The sequence below is a fragment of the Xiphophorus maculatus genome, chromosome 6 (genome assembly GCF_002775205.1).
Source record: "Xiphophorus maculatus strain JP 163 A chromosome 6, X_maculatus-5.0-male, whole genome shotgun sequence".
NCBI lineage: Eukaryota > Metazoa > Chordata > Actinopteri > Cyprinodontiformes > Poeciliidae > Xiphophorus > Xiphophorus maculatus.
Genome location: NC_036448.1, coordinates 642106 through 662853, shown reverse-complemented (window position 1 = coordinate 662853; position 20748 = coordinate 642106). Strand labels below are relative to the sequence as shown.

The following is a 20748-nucleotide window of genomic DNA, read 5'->3' as shown; positions in this document are numbered from 1 at the left end:
GTATTTTAAAATGTTTCTATCTAGATAGATTGCATCGAGTCATTGATTTGCAGAATTCACTCCTCCTGGACGAACACAGAAGTGACAGCAGACAATCGTTTGCGTTGTGTTGTGGACTTTACAGCTTCCCCTCATACTGAGCATGCGTGACGATAAAGAGGAAAAACTCCGTTTTAACAGGAAGAAGCAGAACTAGAACCTGGCTTGTTCTGAGCGACCGGCTGAGGTTTAAGACAGAGCAGAATTCATAAAAATAAAACAGATGAAATTATAAACATACAGATCAATCTGTGGCATGTTTGTTTCACTTTTCGAACCAAATTACTGACTAAAAGTTAAATGGATGTTTTTTTCTAATTTATTGAGAATTATATTTGGGTTTGTGTAAAAGTCTTTGTGTAAAAGTAGCTTACACAAATGTAAGTATATTTGAAATATACTAAAGTATTTATGTAAAAGTAGCTTTATTAAAGGATGACTTCGAACTTCTTGTATTGTGTTTCCGTGGTGTTAGTGCTTGCAGAGGAAAGTAAAGTAAGTAGGCGAGCTGGAGTTCAGCTGAAACAAGCTGTTGATCTGGAGCTGTTCTCGGTGCTGAACCGCTAAATCCAATTAGCTCCCTCCCCTCCCCGCCCTCATGGTGTCCCTTCATCCTGTCCTCTTAGGAACGATAGTTGCGGGCCAGGCGGTTCCTTTGTATGCTGTGCATATTTTCACCCTGTTTTCTGCTCTTCGTTGCACCGAAATGTGGATTTTCAGCGCCCGACGTAAAGATCCCAGGTCAGCGGCCGGAGGGGAGCGGAGCGGCTGGAAGCTGGGCTGTCCTGGGAAATAAAAAGTTCGGCTTGTCAGAAGACTCAGCAGAGGTAGGCTGAACACACACTCCGAGGTTGGTCTTAAAGTGTGAAATGTTTTAGGGATTAGAAGAATGTCGTGGATGTCTCTGGTCCGTCTTGCTGCTTTCAGCTATTAACTCATGGTTTCTCATTTTTCACTGATTTATTTTTCGTCTTTCTTTCTTTCTTTCTTTCTTTCTTTCTTTCTTTCTTTCTTTCTTTCTTTCTTTCTTTCTTTCTTTCTTTCTTTCTTTCTTTCTTTCTTTCTTTCTTTATATTTATTTATTTATTTATTTATTTATTTATTTATTTATTTATTTATTTATTTAAAGGGAAAATGAACAGCATTTTATTTTATCAACCTTTAATGAATGTCCGTTTCTTGCGTTTTTGTTTACTACAAAAGAAGACAAATATCAGGTTTCTTTCCAGGAGTAGTTTGTCTGTGAATAGGAGAAGTCGGAACTGATTTTTTTTATGGTGACGTAGCAGTTTAGTTTATGACGTAGCAAAGTGTCCCAGGAGAAGATAGACTGGCTATAAATAACAAAGACAGACCTGAGCCATGGGAGTTGCAGCCTAAGTTTCTCCGTGGATTAGTGGAATGTTACACAATCAGGTTCTCCCAGAGGGTTGCGGAGGGTTATATTGATGCTCACTATAAAATCGTACATACCATACCACTTAGAATTCGTATGATTTAGAATTTTGACCAAATGTTTCAGGTTGTCAAACAAAGGTTAATGCCAAAAAAGATGGTATGAATAAATATAAACTTCAGTTTTCAAATCATGATATTAAGGGAAAACCTACCCAAACCAAGCTGAATCCATATTCATATGTATTTGTAATTGTATTATAAAAAAAAATAATACTTTTGTTTTACAAGCTTCATCCAGACCTGATCAATGCCAGGCTTGCAGCATTAAGGCAGCAATATAATAGAGCATGTCGATCGCTGAACAGGATCATTTTTGAAAATAGTGGCGGCCCATGTCATGGAGGATTTTCATGAGCTGTCCTGTGAGCTCATTGGAAAGATTATACAGACCACACAGTCCAAAAGCAGAGGATGGTCATCTAGACCACGGGCAGTTTGAATGCAGAAGCTAGTGCAGTTCAATAGATCCAGTACAAGCCCCACCCCTAGCCCCGCCCCTTCATTTTGATGGGCGAGTTTGACAGATAAAATTATTTCATGGTGACACTGCAGGAACAGGAACCGTTATATGAACAAATGCACATTTAATGAATTACCTGCATTGACTTGAATAAGTTTGCATGTTAATGTTTTAATGACATATTTAAAAACATTATTTCTTTTAAATAAATTACTTAACATTAAATTAGATATTTATTTTTTCAAGGTTCATTTAATAAATAATTTAATGATGTGTTTATTCATTTAATTTTGTCCCTTTTAACTCTTCATAATAAGTAACATATCATGCCCTGATTGAAAAAAAAAGAACAGATGATAAAATAAGTCATTGACATCTATCGGGTTCCGAAGCCCGAATCAAATATCTATGAAGGAAACATGGAACAGTGCTGAAAGTTAGTAACATATCTTGCCTTGTAGATATTATTTCATGATATTTTTAGATATGTTACAATAAAAACAATAAAATAACAACCAGCTGGAGTTCACAGTATCTCTATACTGAAATGTACTGGGTGATATCAAAAGCAATGTTTGATCCCTTTCATGTTTTTCTTTAGATTCAACAGAGAACAGTCTCTTTATTAACTGAGATGAGTTTAAAATGTCTCGTCCAGCTTCTGTCACATGGGCTGTTTTGTTCTCCAGAAATGGATCTCATCAGGAGAGGAACGGCCTGAACACGGAGAAGTGAGCTCTGTTGGTCTTGTCTAACCAGCCAACACTCTCATCCCTTGGAAACAGTGAGGTCTCAAAACAAGCTCCAATAGAGTTGACTCAGATTCACAGGAAGGAACAGAACCAGCCGTCTCACCATGACAGACAGAGTGAGTTTCAACGCTCCCAAAGTCACCCCCCGGCCGGCCGCGCCTCCTATGCTCCCACCTGAGCCAATTGATATCATTCGCACCAAAGCTCGCTCTCGGCGAGTCCACCTCAATGTAGGTGGTCTCAGTCATGAAGTGCTGTGGAGAACACTGGATCGCCTGCCTCGAACCCGTCTGGGTCGATTAAGAGACTGCAACACCCATGAGTCACTGCTGGAGATTTGTGATGACTACAGTCTCCATGAGAATGAATACTTCTTTGACAGACATCCAATGGCTTTCTCCTCCATCCTCAACTTCTACAGAACAGGGAAACTGCACATGATGGAGGAGATGTGCGCTTTGTCCTTTGGTCAGGAGCTAGACTACTGGGGAATTGATGAGATCTACCTAGAGTCCTGTTGCCAGGCACGGTATCACCAGAAGAAGGAGCAGATGAATGAAGAGCTAAGAAGGGAGGCTGAGACGCTGAGAGAGAAGGATGGAGACGTTGAGGAGCAGGGCTGTTGTCCCGACCAAAGACAAAAGCTTTGGGATCTCCTGGAGAAACCCAGTTCCTCTGTTGCTGCAAAGGTAACAGTACACACACACACGCCTGCACACGCCCGCATCCCCCCCTCCCCCCCCACACACACACACACGCCCACCCCCACATGCGCACACACACACAATCCCCCTGCTGGTGAAGAAAACTGAAATGATCAGCTATAATTATTTCATCTCTTCACCAGGATGTTTGTCTGATGCTTTCGCATGTGGATAGTGTTTACAGCTCACAGCTGTAGTTTACTGAGATCAGTTATTTTCATAACAGTCGACCATGTTCTCTCCAGCTCAGTTTTGTTATAACTGGTCCCATTCTGACTGATAATACATAACTGTCTTTACGAAGTCTTTATCTTACATCTCATATCACAGGCCCAGATTTAGGCCCATTGGAGGGTTACCTACCACACGTTTCTTTAACTCATGCAGTTGACAATAGACTAAGAGTAAAGTTCAACGTCATATTCAAGCACAGTTAGTCTGATGCTAGCCTGCCTGTTGCCTTTTTACACTCTTCTGGCCGATTCAAATCTCTCCTCACAGGCAGTCCGGGCTTTCTCCCATTTACTTGTTTTTCTCTGTTAGAATTTTCAACCGGGTCAATCAACAAACTGAAGGAGAAGTTTGAATGATGATGTTGATCTTCTGCGCTGTTATAGAATTGTAGCCTGCCTGTAGTTTTAGCAATGACAGCGGAGGAAGTGAAGGAAGCTGTTCAGTCCATGTTGGCCATGCTTCTAAATTTTCAATTAACAATAAAAGCCATCTGGTCCTCTTTTCACAGTGGAGGACGGTTGTTTCTGGCAGGCAGGCAATTTCTGGTCAGCTTCATAGCGTCAACCTGGTGCATTACATACTTCACGGCCAAATGTTAGCGACTCAGTATAATTTAGAACTTCAACAGACTCCAAGACTCCAGGAAGCAATTAATTTTTAATAGCCAAGAGCCCTCTGCCAAAGCTCTCTGTGTAAAGCAAAGTGTAGAACAAAGGGCTGGTTTTTCACCAGTCCATCGCAGGGCAGCACAGAGACAGACAGGACAGACAATAATGCACAAATTTAGAGAACAATCAACCTGACAGTCATGTTTCTGGACTGTGGGAGGAAGCCAGAGTACCTGGAGAGAACCTGCGGATGCACAGGAAGAGCATCCAAACTCCATGCAGAAAGACCCCGGGCCGGGAATCAAACCCAGAACCTCCCTGCTGCAAGAAAACAGTGCCACTGTGCAGTTCATAGTTGTTTTGTCAAATTGATAATGAAAATAATATAGTTTATAACAGTTTTTCCAAATGGGAAAAAAAATAATTTCGGGCCGTGTAGATATTTGTATCAGGGTTCCTGGTGATAAACTATTGCATTTTCATACAGATAGGAGATGGAAACAGAAAACAAACAATCTTGTTTATTTATTTTCCTTGGAAGTATTGTTTTGTATTAATACAATTGTCTACTTGATTGTATGAACTGGATATACTACTTATTATCTAGTCAGATTGGATGTTTCCTTTTGTTTTGTTTTCTCTTGTTCTATTTAACATTTCTACTCTTACAAGCAAGTGAAAATTTACTCAATAAAACTAGATTGTTTGACAAGATGTCAGTGCTTTCTTCTGTAAGGGTTTGTTAAAACCTGCATGTCCACACTGTAAACTGAATAAATACTTTAATTGTACCCTTATATATATTTATTATATATATATATATATATATATATATATATATATATATATATATATATATATATATATATATATACTTTCACAGAAGTGGAAGTGCATATGCTGTGCATTGCTCTCTTCCACAGCAGAGCGATGCACCTGCCTGTTAGGAAGCAACATATTAGACTGTATGCTGTGACTGGCAGGCCAAATCCATTGTTCAGCTCAAGTTGCTGTAAAACTGTGGCTGGGATTTTTTTAGCCAGTCTGAGTGATCTCTAAAATCCATTCAGATAAGCTGTGCACTATAATTGTTAAATATTGGTGAAGTTCCCATTTTTATGGATGAAAATGAAGTAAACACACCTAATTCTGGTGACACTGAACAGCATTTTCTTTACTTGTAAACCGATTGTGAAGTCACCATTACCTTGTCTCTCCAGAGACTTAGGATGATTCAGGTTGTGGCATGATGGGTTCACCATGCAACCAGCCTGCACATACATGGATGACAGTTCTGTAAAATACCTTTGCGAGGAGCCATTGTTTATCAAATGTAGTTCCTCATTCTAAACTTAAGAGTTAAGCAATACTTGAAGCTGCTGTCACAGTTTTCTGTCTTATCATATAGACTGGTGTTTAAAAAGCAGCTGTTTTTTTGGCTCTGAACATAAAGAAATGAAGATCATTTGGTGGAAAATCAAGTCATGTGATGCCTTTGAAGTATTTCTGTTGCACTTCTGTTTACACTGGAGATGAATGTGGTGAAAGTCAAAGTGTGCTGTTGTGTTACTACATTGACATAAGCATCTCATTTTATCAATTTCTTCATATTAAAGGACTGACCATCAGTCCCCATAGAAGATTTGATAATTATTAGACAAATTAATCTAACAGGAAACAATTATGTGTAAAGTTTCACTTTCAGTTTTAGAGTTCATCTCCCCTTGGTGTCTGTTTTAGGTAATGTACTGTTTGTGGCTCACTGATGTGACATTTAACTTGCAGTGGTGTTGACCCAGCTATTCTCAAGTCTTTGTAAAGCAGAACTTTTCAGCACCAGTGGCGCTGGTGTATGGCAGCCTTGCTTCTGTCAGATTGCCCCTGTGGCTACTGTCCAGTTGCTCACCACCACCACTGTGTGAATGTGTAGTGTGAAGTGCTTTGTGGTCCTCTAGACTTGATAAATCTTATCAAGTCTAGAGGCCATTTATCATGTCCAAAGATCTGTCAGCTATTCATTTATAGAGTGTTTGCATTCTACAGTGTTAGTAAGACGATGTGGGAGCATTGTTTTATTAAGGGATAGTGTTTTCCACACTATAAAACATTTGAAGGTGGTTTACCTTGAAAATGAAAGTCTACCTGCTGCCTTGAAAAAGTCAACAAGAAAATTGCTTTGGTTTTAACTCAGAAATTAAAATTCATGAAGTTGATTTAACAACAAGGGACAAGCTGTCTAAACATGTTTTGTTAAGTTCATTAAATTTGATTTGTGAGTTTTAACTTAATGCTGCAATTTAAACGAAATAAATTTTTCATAATATGCAAGAAAAAAAAAATCCCTCCTGTAGTTAAAGAGCACACAGTTCTCTATTTGTGCTCTATTAGTTTTACTCACAATATCCAGTTAAAATTACTATGCCTTTTTCTTTAGAATAATATAAATTCTTGTTTCAAGTTACATGAACAAAATTTCTGATCTGATAAATAAATTTTATTAAACATCACAATGAATTCTGCTCCAAAACATTTAGTGTGAATTCTCAAGCTTTACAATCTGTTAGTAGCAATAAAACCAACATTTGCTTTAATGACACACAAGGGTTAGATCAATGTAACACACTTCCATCTCATTCACGGTGCCACACAGGAGACAAAAACACGCTGCTAAGCACACTGGGAAATATTTCCCATTTCTGTCTTTTTCTTCTTTCAGTTTTTTTAAGTACTAACCTAAAAACTCTAGTTTATCCAACTCTTGAAGGTTTAACAAAATTAATAAAAAGTTAAAACAACTTACTGCTCTAAATTTGTCTTTCATAAACTCGCACATTTAGGTTCAAAATCTAGATCTCGCTAAATTTATTTGACCTAAAAAGTAGAAGATAGTAGACACAATTAAATGCAGTTCAAATGTCTTACAGAGCAACACTAAAAGGCTGTTATGGAATAGTGTGTGAGGCATCAAAACCTGTCCAATCTAAGTTATGTTTGCACAGATGATTGTCCATCATCTGTATGTTGCTCGGCTCAGGCACAGATGACATCCGGAGTTGTCTTTGCAAATTAAAAAAAAGGTTTTATTTACCTTTATACAAAAATACAGCTTGACATACTCGGTGCCTAACTCTCCCCAGAAGAACGGAAACCGAGCACTGCAACCCAACGTTCCAGGAACACACATCAAAAACAGTCGCATTCAATGACATAAAGGAAATATCAGTTACTAAGTTATCAAGCTACAATGAAAAATGAATGAACTTATTATAATAAACAAAACAAATTGGGTGGGGTACCTGTGAACTATAATACACATGAACAGTACAATAAATAAATAAACTAATAAATTCAGGGTCTCTCACATGTACCTACTTCCTGCAAGAAGTTGGTATAAGTCAATCCAAAGAGTAAAGGTCAGCAGGAACAGAAATTGCCGTGGAAATACAGTTGACACCATTACTAACACGGCTGTTTGACTAGGATGAAACTATCCCACATGTATTGTTCATGTTGCTGTCCAACACAACACAGTTATGTGGTCCTTCAGACAAAATATTTAAGTGTTTTTCTTTTACTTGAGTAATGTTGTTTTGAAGTAGCACTACTCTTTCCTAAGTATAATTTCTGGCTACTCTAACCACCTCTGATCACTTCACTGAATGTTTACAACAAACATGCAAAGACACAGACACACACCCACACAATTCAAGGTAAATACTTCTTTTATGTACACAAATTGCCTTATTCTATTGTTATCTTCTAGTAGGCCAGTAACAAAAAAACTTTAATGACTCAGCTATTGCTAAAGAACAGTAGCTAAAACTTAAAGGGCTGGAAAACCAAAACAAGGAGAAGGTAAAGCAAGACAACCTATAGATATGTTTAAGTACTTTTTTTCTGCTCTGTCCTAGGACAACATGTATGTGCAAGAGTGTGGAGTGATAAAGGTTTTACAAGAACCATACTAGAGCATCTCAAACATTTGCATGAACAGTTTTTTGAAGAGTAAATGTTAGTTTGATCTGTTCAAAGGTGAAGTTTTAAGGTAAGACAAGAGAGGACTTCACCAGTTAGAGATGCAGAAATAGATTTTTCATTAGAAACTCCCACAAATCAAGGACTTCAACTGTAAATATCAATACTATAAACAACAATCCATGATTTTTCATTCTATGGTCAACATCGTGAATATTGTGTTATTGTTTGGTTATGTATTATACTCTGAATAAATATGTATATATCACCAGAAAACTTGAGATGATGGTTTGTCCTTCTGACAACAAGGTCAACAGTGTACAGGCTACACAGCAAAGAAGCTGGCAGAGTCTTTGCAACTGGAACACATGTACTGAATATTATTACTGGAGAACAGCCGAATGCTGAACTGTGTTAAGCACAGCATAAAATTAATAAACAACAATTTGTCAATACCTCCTCAGTATGGCTTCATTTTAGGTAAGTTCACATTTTTTTAGGGCAGTCAGCACATTTCAGTACTGCTTTCAGAAGAACATTGAGTTGATCCTGAACAAATTGAGAAAGCATGTGTTAAACTTTTCTCCCTATTGACTATTAACATGGACGTTAGAACTAGTTAGAACTTGCTGAAATCTTTCTTATGTTTTTTGAGGAGCTGGAATAGTTTGTGGTTGTAGGTATAGTGTGTTAGTGTAATGGAGATTGGAACAGGGGACACCCTCCAGGTTGAAAACATTTGCTTTGTAGACAAGAGATGGCCCTATCATACCTATCTGTTGTTGAGAGCGTCATCTCTTCAGCCATCATCTGTTGGGGCAGCAGCATGAGAAACCAGGGATTCAAAAAGGCTCAACAGGCTGATAAAGAATGCTGGTTCTGTTCTGGTTCAGTTCTGTTCTGGTTCAGTTCTGGTTCTGTTCTGGGGATGACTGTGGAACCTCTGGAGATAATGATTCAAAGAAGGATTCTTCATAAAATCAATAAAATTATGGACAACCCTGACCATCCTCTTCAGGAGACTGGCTTGAGAAAACAGAGAATCTCCAGTCAGAGGTTTCTTCAGATTCGCTGTAATACAAACTGCTACAGGAGATCTTTCCTGCCAACAGCCATCAAGATCTACAATAACTCTTTGAAGAATCTGAATTCATGAGTTACAACAACACATGGGGTTACAAAAGTATTTTTGAATTTGAATATTAATCATTCAGGTACAGCACTTTTCCTCTCCTGGTTATAGTCATTTTGAGGCTTGTAGATGTAAAGCAGTTCACTGTCATTTTCTATTCTTATTTCCGTCCTTTGGAGGTATCTGTCATAGTGGCAATGAATGGAACACAACAGTTGTGACAGCTTGTTGACACAGTTCCCAGTTAATATCGTAGGACTAAAAGCATCCAGATTATGATAGCAAGAGCTTTCATGCAGTGGAAAAGACAAGTGTGAACTTATTTTTTAAGTAGCTGAGGATAATAATGTTGCCTTCCCTGGAATTCAAATACAAACACCTTAACATACTTTTATCCAAGTCCCAGACATACGTATAATATTCTGTGAAAGGTCTACAAAGAGCTATTTATCTTCGGTATTCAACTTTATCTTAATTAACACCAAATTGCAATCCACATTATTTGATTTCTATATTTTCAGTTGTGGTTGTTGTGTTATAGTGATGAGTACCCTGACTAGTGGCAAGCTTCTGTAACTAAGGGAGATTGTTCTGCAGTTTATAGAACAATCAACATGAAAATGTATCATACACAAGGTGAAGAAAACAGGGCAGCTCTGTCTGCAGCTTCTAAGACCTTTAGGAGTTTCCAGAATGCATGCTACCTTTTTTGCTTAACTGTTTAACTCGTTATTTATTTATTTTTAATTTTAGCTAATCTTTGATGCTTAGAACCCAAACCATGTTAGAGAGTTAAAATAAAAACAGTAAATAATTATCGCTGGTAATATTTCAGCAATTAAAAAATACAATTCTTAATTTCTTGATCTTAAACATCAAATTCAATTCAGATTCAAAAACAACATAAATAAATAAGATAAATTAATTAATTATTATTTTAAATAATAATTAATTCTATATTAATACCTCTTGATCTTTGAGTCTTAATGGTCAGATTTAAAAAACAGCAGACTGCAGCAATTCCTCATACTGATAATGTATCTAGTGGCAGCAGAAAGGAATGTTCACCTTTAACAGGAAGAAATCTCTAGCAGAAGCTGAGCCTGAATCAATGTGAGCTGCCATCTGTCACAACCGACAGATATACATAGCAGCACTGATCCAGGAGTACTTTCTATGTAAAATGAATCTTTCTCTAGTCATACTAACCACTTTCACACTCAAACCAGACCCTCCCCGCCACAAACACGAAGCTTGGGGTTAAGTTGTTCACCCAAGGGGAAGAAACAGAAATCAAACCCACAATTTTCTATTTGCTAGACAATTGCTCAAGCCCTAGCGTAGTGCACCTGTGGCTCAGTGGAAAAACATTCATAATACTTCCAGTCAGAAGAAATACTTTGGTCAAAGTAAAAGATTATATTCAGTCCAAGCCTGCCAGCACTGTGAATCATATTGAACCTAGCTGTTTATAGGGGAAACAGGGACAGAGAAGTCTCTCAAGTTCTCTAACCACATATCAGTCAGGACTCTTTAAAATCAGGACCTGTGCACCTTTCCCCATCTTCCAATTTTATTTCCCATCATATCCACGTCCTCCCCATTTATTAAAACTATTGTGAAATATTACAGTGTCCAGTGGTACTTGGGGTACTGTGCATTGTTTAAATAGAACTGTGAACACACAGTGTAACAGTTGCTGAACATTTGGAGGTCATTGGATTGATTCATGTCTGAATTACCTCCCTGTAACAATGGATCAGAATGAGGTATATAAATAGAAACGAGATCTGCAGAAACAGCAGCTTTCCTATGGATCCTTGTTCTTCCAGAAATACTTCTAGGTATTGATTAGGACTTGGGTTTCTCTGTCCAGCCACTTTATCTACCTCATTTTCCGACTGTTTGTTTCCTTATTCTGGATCATACATGACTTCTAATAAGTCAACCAATGGGATTAACTCTAAAGCAATATCTATCTATCTTTTCATTTTTGGTGACATCAGAGAAGGGATACTGAATCCCAAATCTAAGGCTTGAGTTCTTTCGCCTTAATTCTTCCTCCTCCGACTAGCTTCTAAAGCAGCTTGTATGTTCCAAGTAATTCTTAGAATCTGCCCTGGGTGCCAAGGTCACAGCATTTGGCAGCCATTAAGCCATTAAGATGCTGCAAGGTAGCCAAGCTTGGATACGCCTGCTCTTTACTTGTTTTTGCTTTATCTCTCTTTTCTACATCTTTCTTCTCTCCTTTTCTTGGCAGTTGTTTTTGACTATGTGTTCCCTTTGATACAGTTATTGAAAATCCCTTAAATGTGGTCCATTCTGCTGTGTGAACTGTAAAGCAAAGTGTTTCCTGGAATGACCCTGTAAGCCCAGACAATCTTTGAACAGGTTTGGCTGATACAATCAGTCACATGACTTCATGACTCTAAGTAAAGTAAATGCTGAATAAATGTACTACAACTAAATATTTCCTCATTGGTTTCATACTCAGAAATTACAGACATTTGGTCATTATTGCTGTGTTCAATGTATGGATCTCAGTGGCAGTGATGGAGGGTGGTTTAGCTCCCCCTGAAGGAGTCATAACTCCCCAACAAAATATCAGATTATTATTTTCTTTTTCATCTAATTTAATATGTGGTTGTTGTGATATTATCCTAGCAAAACACAACTTATTTTTTTAAAAACCCAGCAAATTATAATCAATATCGATTGATATGAAATGCATATATCTTGATTTCAGTCATATTGTCAACCCCAATATATGCTTTAATTAATATCAAAATGTCACATATTCTCTAGCCATTTTATTGGTGACTATTGCAGATGTCTGGGCTCTCAGTGCACCTCTGTTTGTGTTGAGAACAGTTAGAACAAATGATCCATCGTAACACTCTCAATAAAACGCCTAGTCCTCCCTTAGCACCTGGAGCTGCCACTTATATATCTTAGTGCATCCCAGTTAGTATCAAACATGTCCGTTAGCATGGCTCACAGGAGTCCTGAGCCAGCAATTACTATGTGAAGATGTTTCTCATAAAACATGAATCCTTTCCCTACTGAATCCTTTCTCCGTTTGTTATTAGATGTGCAAAATTAATGTGGAAAGAAAATATCTGGAAATTACAATGAATGGTATCCTGCTGCAGTGGGTTGTGCAGGATACTGAGCAGGCCAGATGTTGATTCAGCTCCACAGGCACGGGAAGGCCTGTGATTTCCCCACACAGTGCTGGTGATGTTCAGCTGTCTCTCTGTCACACAGCCTGGCATCCTGTAGAGAGCTATATTTCCCTACATTTGTTTTCCCAGCATGATATCACACATGGATTATGTTCAAATGTGTAACAACTCAGAACTTTTTCTTCTTAGTCTTCCAATAACCATCCAATAATCTGGCCTCTAGGAAATCTGATATGTTAACACACACACTAATTCACATATCAGATATTATTTATATTACATATGTATGTAGTTTCATTTAGAAGTCAGTTTTGCTTTTTCATGGTACTGTAAGGCAGCAGTGTCCATTACTCTAGATAGGGATAGACCTGCAGCTTCATTTGATACCTACCTTTTCTTAGTGTGGTCATTTACAGCTTGATTCTTTCTGTCCTGGGCAAAAACCACTTCTGACCTCTCTCTATCTTTTCTATAGTTAGCCACTAAATCCTATTACAATTATCTTGAAGTGTCCTCTCAAAGGCTGTAGGGGAAAGACTTGGAGCTCACTTGACTAACACATGACATAGGTTGTATATAAAATAATTGTAGATCGTCTTTGAACACTATTCTAATAGTTGAACCATAAAAAAAATAATTTTATGTTAAGCTACTTTTTAAGAACATGAACAGTGGTGTTTACCAACTAGGAAAAGGTAAAAAAAATGAAATGCTATCTGGTGATTCCATTCAGCCAGTCTCTCCGCAGTTTGTGCTTTCTGCAATACCTCCAGCGACAAAATGTAATTTACTTTGCTAAGAAAACCCTCCGTTTAAAGCAGTTTATTTTAGAAATCATGGTCAAATCACTGTTACATCATTAAAGACTTCTATTTTTAGAGCCTAGACAAGACGCAGTGCAGTACAGTGTGTACAGTACAGTGTGCACATGTTAGGTGTAATGTGCATTGATAAATAATCTTATTTTATTACTACATTTTGTTGAACCATTTTAGCAAGAACCTCTCTCCCTTTCCTGTATTACTGTAGATGATGTAGATGAAGACATTCAATTTTTATTTGGATAAAATTATCACAGAATTTTTTAAAAATATTTTTACAATAGAAAATATTGGCAACCACACCAGTTATTTGTCTTTAAATAACCACACTTTTTGTTGAGTTTATTGTTGAGTAGGCAAAACAATATTTTTTTGGCCCTCAAGTCTTTTTGACGATTTTGGCCTATGTGACAAAACATCTGGACAGCCCTGCCGTAAATGTTTAATGCATGAACCTGCTCTTTAATGAAACCTCAGTTTAATATCTGCACCTTGCTATTTTTATCCTGTAAGCAAAACATTCTGTACCCATGTGCTTCAATCAATGTGTATCCAATAATTTTTCATTGTAAGTATTTTCATGTTATTATGGAGATACTTAGTCGAACAAATGCCCAACTGTTGTAAATTGTGAATATAAAAATTTTATATTACATTCTTTGACCATTAGTTGGTTGGAACAGTTGAGTCTCATAAAACACGATTGATCATGACAGTGAGTCTGAATCTGTTTGTCTTGGCTCAAATATTTCTGAATAAATAGAATCTTGACTGCAGTAAATCATGGAAATGTCATCAAAATAATTGTAGTTACTTTATAAGAGCAAAACACTAAATCTGTTTGACGTTATTCATAGTATCTGATTTGTGATCATTATTTGTGTATTAATTCAACTGCCTTTGAGATCTAATTCATACCTGAAAGTCTGATCTACTGCCACTGGCTGTGAAGTCTGTGTAGCACAACTTTCATTATAGTTGTCATAGAGCCACTAGGGTGTACTTAGGGTCTTTGTTGATGTTCTCATGGAGACCAGAATGCACATCATCATCGACAGTCATGCTTCTAGTTAGATGGTGGCATGTATATTTAACATAGAAAATGATGAGTAACACCAAAGAAAAATAACAATGATGCTTGTTTAGAAAAAAAACTTGATACAGGAAACATCTACTGTTTCTAAGGTGCAAATAACATCTCTTAGTGACAGCATGAGTACAGTCACAAATTAATATTCTGGTGAGAAATTATTGTTCTTGACTTTCACTTTAAAGAAAGCATTATTTTGGTACAATGCATTGGGTACAATTTGGATCACAACCAGTCAAACTTATGCATCCCATCAATATTAATTCTGTTGGTAGGATATCTGAATTTAAATTATTCTGTGTCTGAAATACAGATTATGATTTCATTTGGCATATGTCTGCTATATTTTAATGTCAGTCTGAACAAATTGAGTAGGAGGGAAAATGCCAGGCTAACATGTCCTGTGTCTTCTCCTGAGTCTCCTCTCAGTGGGACGTGCCTGGATCACCTCACCAGGGAGGCGTCCAGGAGGCGTCCTAACCAAATGCCTGAGCCACCTCAACTGGCTCCTCTCGACATGGAGCAGCAGTGGCTCTTCTCTGAGTCCTCACTGGGTGACCGAGCTTCTCACCTTATTACTAAGGGAGAGCCTAGACACCCTGTGGAGAAAGCTCATTTTGACTGCTTGTATCTGTGATCTTGTACTGTCACTGCCCAGACCATAGATCAGGATAGGAATGTGCCCTCATTATTGCTCTTATTACATGGCATAAGAGGAGACATCTACCAGCACTCCAATGCCAGACTGTTAACTATCGTGGTTTCTCAGATGAACGTTCGGACTCCATCTCAGATCACTCACCTTACTGGAGTCAGACCCACAGATCTCCAGCAGTTCCCTGGACAAATCTAATCAAGCTGGCAGCCTTGAATTTCTAATCGCCTTGTTCGTGCAGAACCGAGTTCAAACCTGTTCTGTCTTCCTCTGCGCTCCCGACCATCAAATCAAGCAAATCATCTGTCAAGATATCATCCAGCCCTCAGAGATACAATGATCACATTACGATTAATCTTCAACCACTCGCTCGATCCCACTCACCTCTTCCTGGCGGATATTATGCTCTTCATCTGCAGTATCTGGTTCATCTCCGATTCTCCAAACTACCTGACTGTCCGCCCTCACAGTGCGCTGTCTGTTCTGGTTTCCTGGTTCCTCGTCCAATCACCCAAGAACTTCAACATTGAACATTTCATATTTTGTAATAAATATTTTAAACTGATTTGTTGGTGTGGGTCAAAAATATTTCCAAAACCATGACATTATATAACTTGAAATGAATTTGATGTTTCATAAGGTATATACACTGGAATGCTAGGAAAACTGACACTAAAAAAACAGAACTCAAATACTTGAAAAGTTTTATTACATAATAGTATTTCATTAGAAGTCAACTAAGGAAAGAAAGGCAATAGACATCCATCGCAGTTAGTTCACAAAAAGGAATGCCACATCTATTATTACAATACCAGGTTTGCTCAAACATAAAAAAGATCTGCAGCTTTGTATAAATGTAACTATAAAATGATGTATGTTAAAAAGCCATCTAACATTCTTCATTGCTGTGTTTCTCTTACAGGTCCTGGCCATGGTCTCCATCCTGTTTATTATCATCTCCACCATCTCATTATCTCTCAACACTCTGCCAGAGCTTCAGGTTGTTGATGAGTTCGGCCAGTTCAATGATAACCCCAATCTAGCCCATGTAGAAGCAGTGTGCATTGCCTGGTTCACTATGGAGTACCTGCTTCGGCTGCTGTCAGCACCTAATAAATGGAACTTCATCAAAGCACCACTGAATATCATAGATTTGCTGGCTATATTGCCTTATTATGTGACCCTCTGCCTAACTGAGTCTAACAAGAGTGTCCTGCAATTCCAGAATGTGCGCCGTGTTGTCCAGATTTTCCGTATTATGAGGATCTTGAGGATCCTTAAACTTGCTAGGCATTCAACAGGACTCCAGTCCTTGGGTTTTACATTGCGAAGAAGCTATAATGAGCTGGGTTTGCTGATTCTTTTCTTGGCTATGGGCATTATGATCTTCTCTAGCTTAGTATTCTTTGCTGAAAAGGATGAGGATGCAACTAAATTCACAAGCATCCCTGCCTCCTTTTGGTGGGCCACTATTACAATGACAACTGTTGGATACGGCGACATCTATCCACAAACCCTGCTTGGCAAAATTGTAGGAGGGCTTTGCTGTATAGCAGGTGTGCTAGTCATTGCTCTTCCCATCCCCATAATTGTCAACAACTTCTCAGAGTTCTACAGAGAACAGAAGAGGCAAGAAAAGGCTATTAAGAGAAGAGAAGCCCTTGAAAGAGCCAAAAGAAGTGGAAGCATTGTTTCGATTAATTTGAAAGATGCGTTTGCCCGTAGTATGGAACTCACAGACGTGCTGGTAGAAAAAAAAGAGGAAAGCAAATGTCCAGTAGATAACCACCTGTCCCCTAGTCGTTGGAGCTACCACAAACATTACTCCAATACAGATGTCAGTAGCCCAGCAAAGTCCCAGCCGTACCAAGAGGTCACGCAGTGGGCTTCCCCTGGAGCAGGAAAACCACTGTTGAATAAAACTTCTCCTCGACACCTTACTGCAAAGCAACATGACAGTTCTTACAACAACACAGGAATCACCCAGGAGCAGCAAGACAAATGTATAGAAGAGCCAATAAACATGGATATTTTGACCTCTAGTCAAACCCAACCGGCTTCACCTAAAGTCGGCAATAGGGAGAAACTTCTTGGTTTGGTTGATTCTTCAGGTGAAAAAGACAAAAAAAGCTCTTTGTTACCAAGTGTAGTGGAAGGTCAATGTAGTCTGAGGCACTCTATCCCCCCTCCCTTAGATTTAAGTCAAATCAGCACAATGGAAGCATGTCAGCGCCTGGACAGTGGCCAACCAATGACGATAATCAAAGAGGGTTTGTATGAATTTGTGTCCACTCCCCAAAGATCAACAACTGAAGAAAATCCATTGTTACCACAGAGAGTCAATGATTATAGCAGTCCTCCAACAATTACAACTTTAAATGTGGACTTCATTGGATCGGAAGGTGATGTTCTTACAGCAATTATGACACCATTAGCAACCAAAGACTCCACTAGCTCACCCAAGGTTGATCAACTACTTTCTGAAGATGTGTTTTCTATGTTCTCTACTTCTCCCAGTTCTGCTACACCTGACACAGTGTCTGTGCTAACAATACCACAGTCTCCATCCTTGTCACAGGAGTCTGCCCGCCCTGTTGGGGAGAGTTCCATAATCAGGAGCTTAGAAGGTGAAGGGCAGCACACAAGCTTAAGCCAGCAGGGGAAGAATCACATGGAAAGGGCTGCTACTGGCTCTAGCTCAGCTAAAGCAAGCCCACTCAACTGCACAAATGAGCTAGTGACTATGAGAGAGGCAGATGGAGGAGGAGACACGGAGGGTAAAGGACAAGGACAGGGTGGGGAAAAACAAGAAAATCACATTGCTTTGGATGGAAGTTTGACACCACCCTGTGAAACAAGTATGTGAGCTCAATGATAAGGATAGATTGAAAGCAGAGATAGAAAAAACACATAAATAAAAAGAAACAAAAGCTTGTGGAATGCATGGTCATGACTTTGTTAAGAGTGATGGATGGTTACCTGATTGAGACCTCCTCCATGTTCAAAAGGACACTGAACGCACAAATTGTGGAAGCACAAACATAGATGTTATTTAAAGAAAGAAAAATAACTTCTGTTCTGTCAATTTTAATGAGCACCGATTTTGTTTGTGTTCTAATTGCTTGAAGACAAACCTGTACAATGACATGACTGAGAACAACCAATGATGAACTGCTAATTTTGTAAGACTCAGAAGAAAGCAAAACAACGCCTTGAGTAAATGAAAATATTTGTGAGTGTCATGATTTTTTTTGTTTGAATGCAATTTTGTCTGTTTGGAAAAAGAGAGTGGAATTTCACTCTTGTTTTCTACTCTGCAGTTTTTGCTTAGAATGGATAACAGGTAACAGTAAAAGCAGGATGACATTTTAGCTTTTGAATTTGTCAATGCAACGTTAACACATAAATTCAACAAATGTAGAAAATCATTCATCACGTAATAAACTCTACAGTTGGTCTTCCCATCTGTTGGTGAGTGAATTAAAGACGTAAGCATCTGAGCAATACATTACATGTGGGGTTGATGACTTTGTTCTGTTTTATGAATATTTAAATTTTTGTAACTTTTTCTATCGTTCTCTTTTTGTATAATCCTGTACTGACAGAGAACTGAATCTTTATGATAAAATAAGCAAAAGGAGCTGTAATCACTCCTGTATTCATCACTGTATGCACACTTTTGAAAACGGAATATCCAGCATCATATTTCTGACAGGCAACATCAATAATAAGCAACCCTGGAAATTAAAAGTGCAACAAATCTACAGTCATTTTCAATAAATCAGAATATGTGTTACAATGTGGCTCATTTGTCAGATTAAAATAATCTTTTGAAAATAACAACCTTTAAGCAGATATTAAACATACTTTTCATTAAGCCCAAATTCTGTATTGTTTTTTATTGATCTAATGTAATATTCTAATTTTAAATGTCATGTTTTCATTACATGTAAGCAGAAAATCATCATGATTAATATAAATAAAGGCTTGAAAACAGTGTGTAATGTGTTCCACATGGTGAACTGAGTTACTAAAGTAAATACAATTCTTATTTATTGAATATGACTGTATTGAGAAAGATTTATACTGTCATTGTTGTATGGATTGTGTAATCAACCTTGGCTCTTGTCTTTTAGTTATTTCATTCGTGTCTGTAATAAAATCCCAGAATGCACATCCAACTTCAGATTCGGACATGCATCTTAAGAAACAGTCCAACCAGTGGAACTAAACCTTTACTGTTCCAGTGTTTTTCCTACTGCTGCCACACAAGGAGGTAGGATGAAAGAAATTCCTCCCTCTGCCTGCAGAAGAGGTTCACAGAAGCCTGTGAACCTCTTCTGCAGAGGTTCACAGGCTTCTGTGTGTCTTTTTGATACTGCATTCCACCTTCAGCTGTTCTTATCTGTGGTTTCATTATAGACATCCTCTACTTCCTTTAAAACAACTTAAATTATTTATTTTTTGACAAAACTCTTCTCTGAGTCGCTTTCATACCCAAAAAGTTCTTACTTGGAACTTTTTCACCTGTAACTAAAGATTATGAAGTGTAAGACTTGAGGGTGTCCAGATACTGTGATGCTCCTTTGTAGAATAATCCACAGACACAATTGAACTCTTTCTCAATGTTGAACATTTAATTTCCTTAAAGCTTCATTGAACCCCCCAAAACTTCTTCTCAATCCTTTTTACCCATCTGGGGGAACATTTCACAGTAAAACATTACCCTTCAAAGTAAAACATTTCCAAAACATTTAACATTTTCATTACTTCAGTTTTCATTCTTACACTATTTCCCCCCTTACAACAAAAGAAGCTTCCCCGCTTCAAACATAGCAAACAAAATGGGCTGATTTAGTACAAGAAAACAGCCATTTTCATAAACCAGAATCATACTATTATATGGAACAGCAATGAACTCTTATCACGGGGACCTTTCACAGTAAAACCTCACCCTTCAAAATAAAACATTTCCAAAACATTTTACATTTTCATTACTCCAATTTTCACTCTTACAGAAGCATGAAATGATTATGACATGGTCTCTCACTCTCTGAGGCTGCAAAACGTCCTTATAATACAGGGCTGAGTGACCTTGTGTAAATGAAACATACAAATGCTTTCAGTATGCCCATTTTTATAAGCATTTCATAGAGACCGAACATCCCTTTTTACTGTGCTCTCTAACTGGGCGAGAAGGCGAAGCAGACTGGCTTCACTCCCCACCTTCAAGTGGAATCTTTCTTGCATATTGTAGCTGCAGTTGTCAAACTTGTAATGTACAATAATCAATTGTTTCCTGGTATTTCAATATAAAGTGGTTTTGATGGAATTGTTTTCAAATCTTCTGGTCTTGCAATGGGCTGTATGGTGATGCTGTTGTTGGAACTTTTCTCTTGCAGCAAGAAGATTGTGGTTTTAAATCCCGTCTGGCGTCTTTCTGCATGTCTCTTCGGTGCATGCACAAGTTTCCAGTGGGTAGTCCTGCTTTCACACACGGTCCAAACATACGCCTTTTGGGTTGTTTCTTTTAGTCCTTATGAGGGAGTTTGTATGTGCCTGGTTTTTTAGGTTTATTTGACTTTTAGGATCTGTTACAACTGCACTACGCTTCAAAAGTGTTGCATGTGATCAT

General features: G+C 38.0%; 1 protein-coding gene across 1 annotated transcript; it reads left to right on the top strand.

Moving 5' to 3' along the window:
- The first annotated feature begins 693 nt into the window (after window positions 1–693).
- LOC102232225 (potassium voltage-gated channel subfamily B member 2-like) lies at window positions 694–18173 on the top strand. The gene is made up of 3 exons (XM_005809221.2): window positions 694–866; window positions 2647–3398; window positions 16036–18173. Exons 2-3 carry the CDS (start codon window positions 2814–2816, stop codon window positions 17977–17979), a joined length of 2529 nt encoding a protein of 842 aa, XP_005809278.1. The 5' UTR covers window positions 694–866; window positions 2647–2813; the 3' UTR covers window positions 17980–18173.
- The last annotated feature ends 2575 nt before the right edge of the window (window positions 18174–20748 follow it).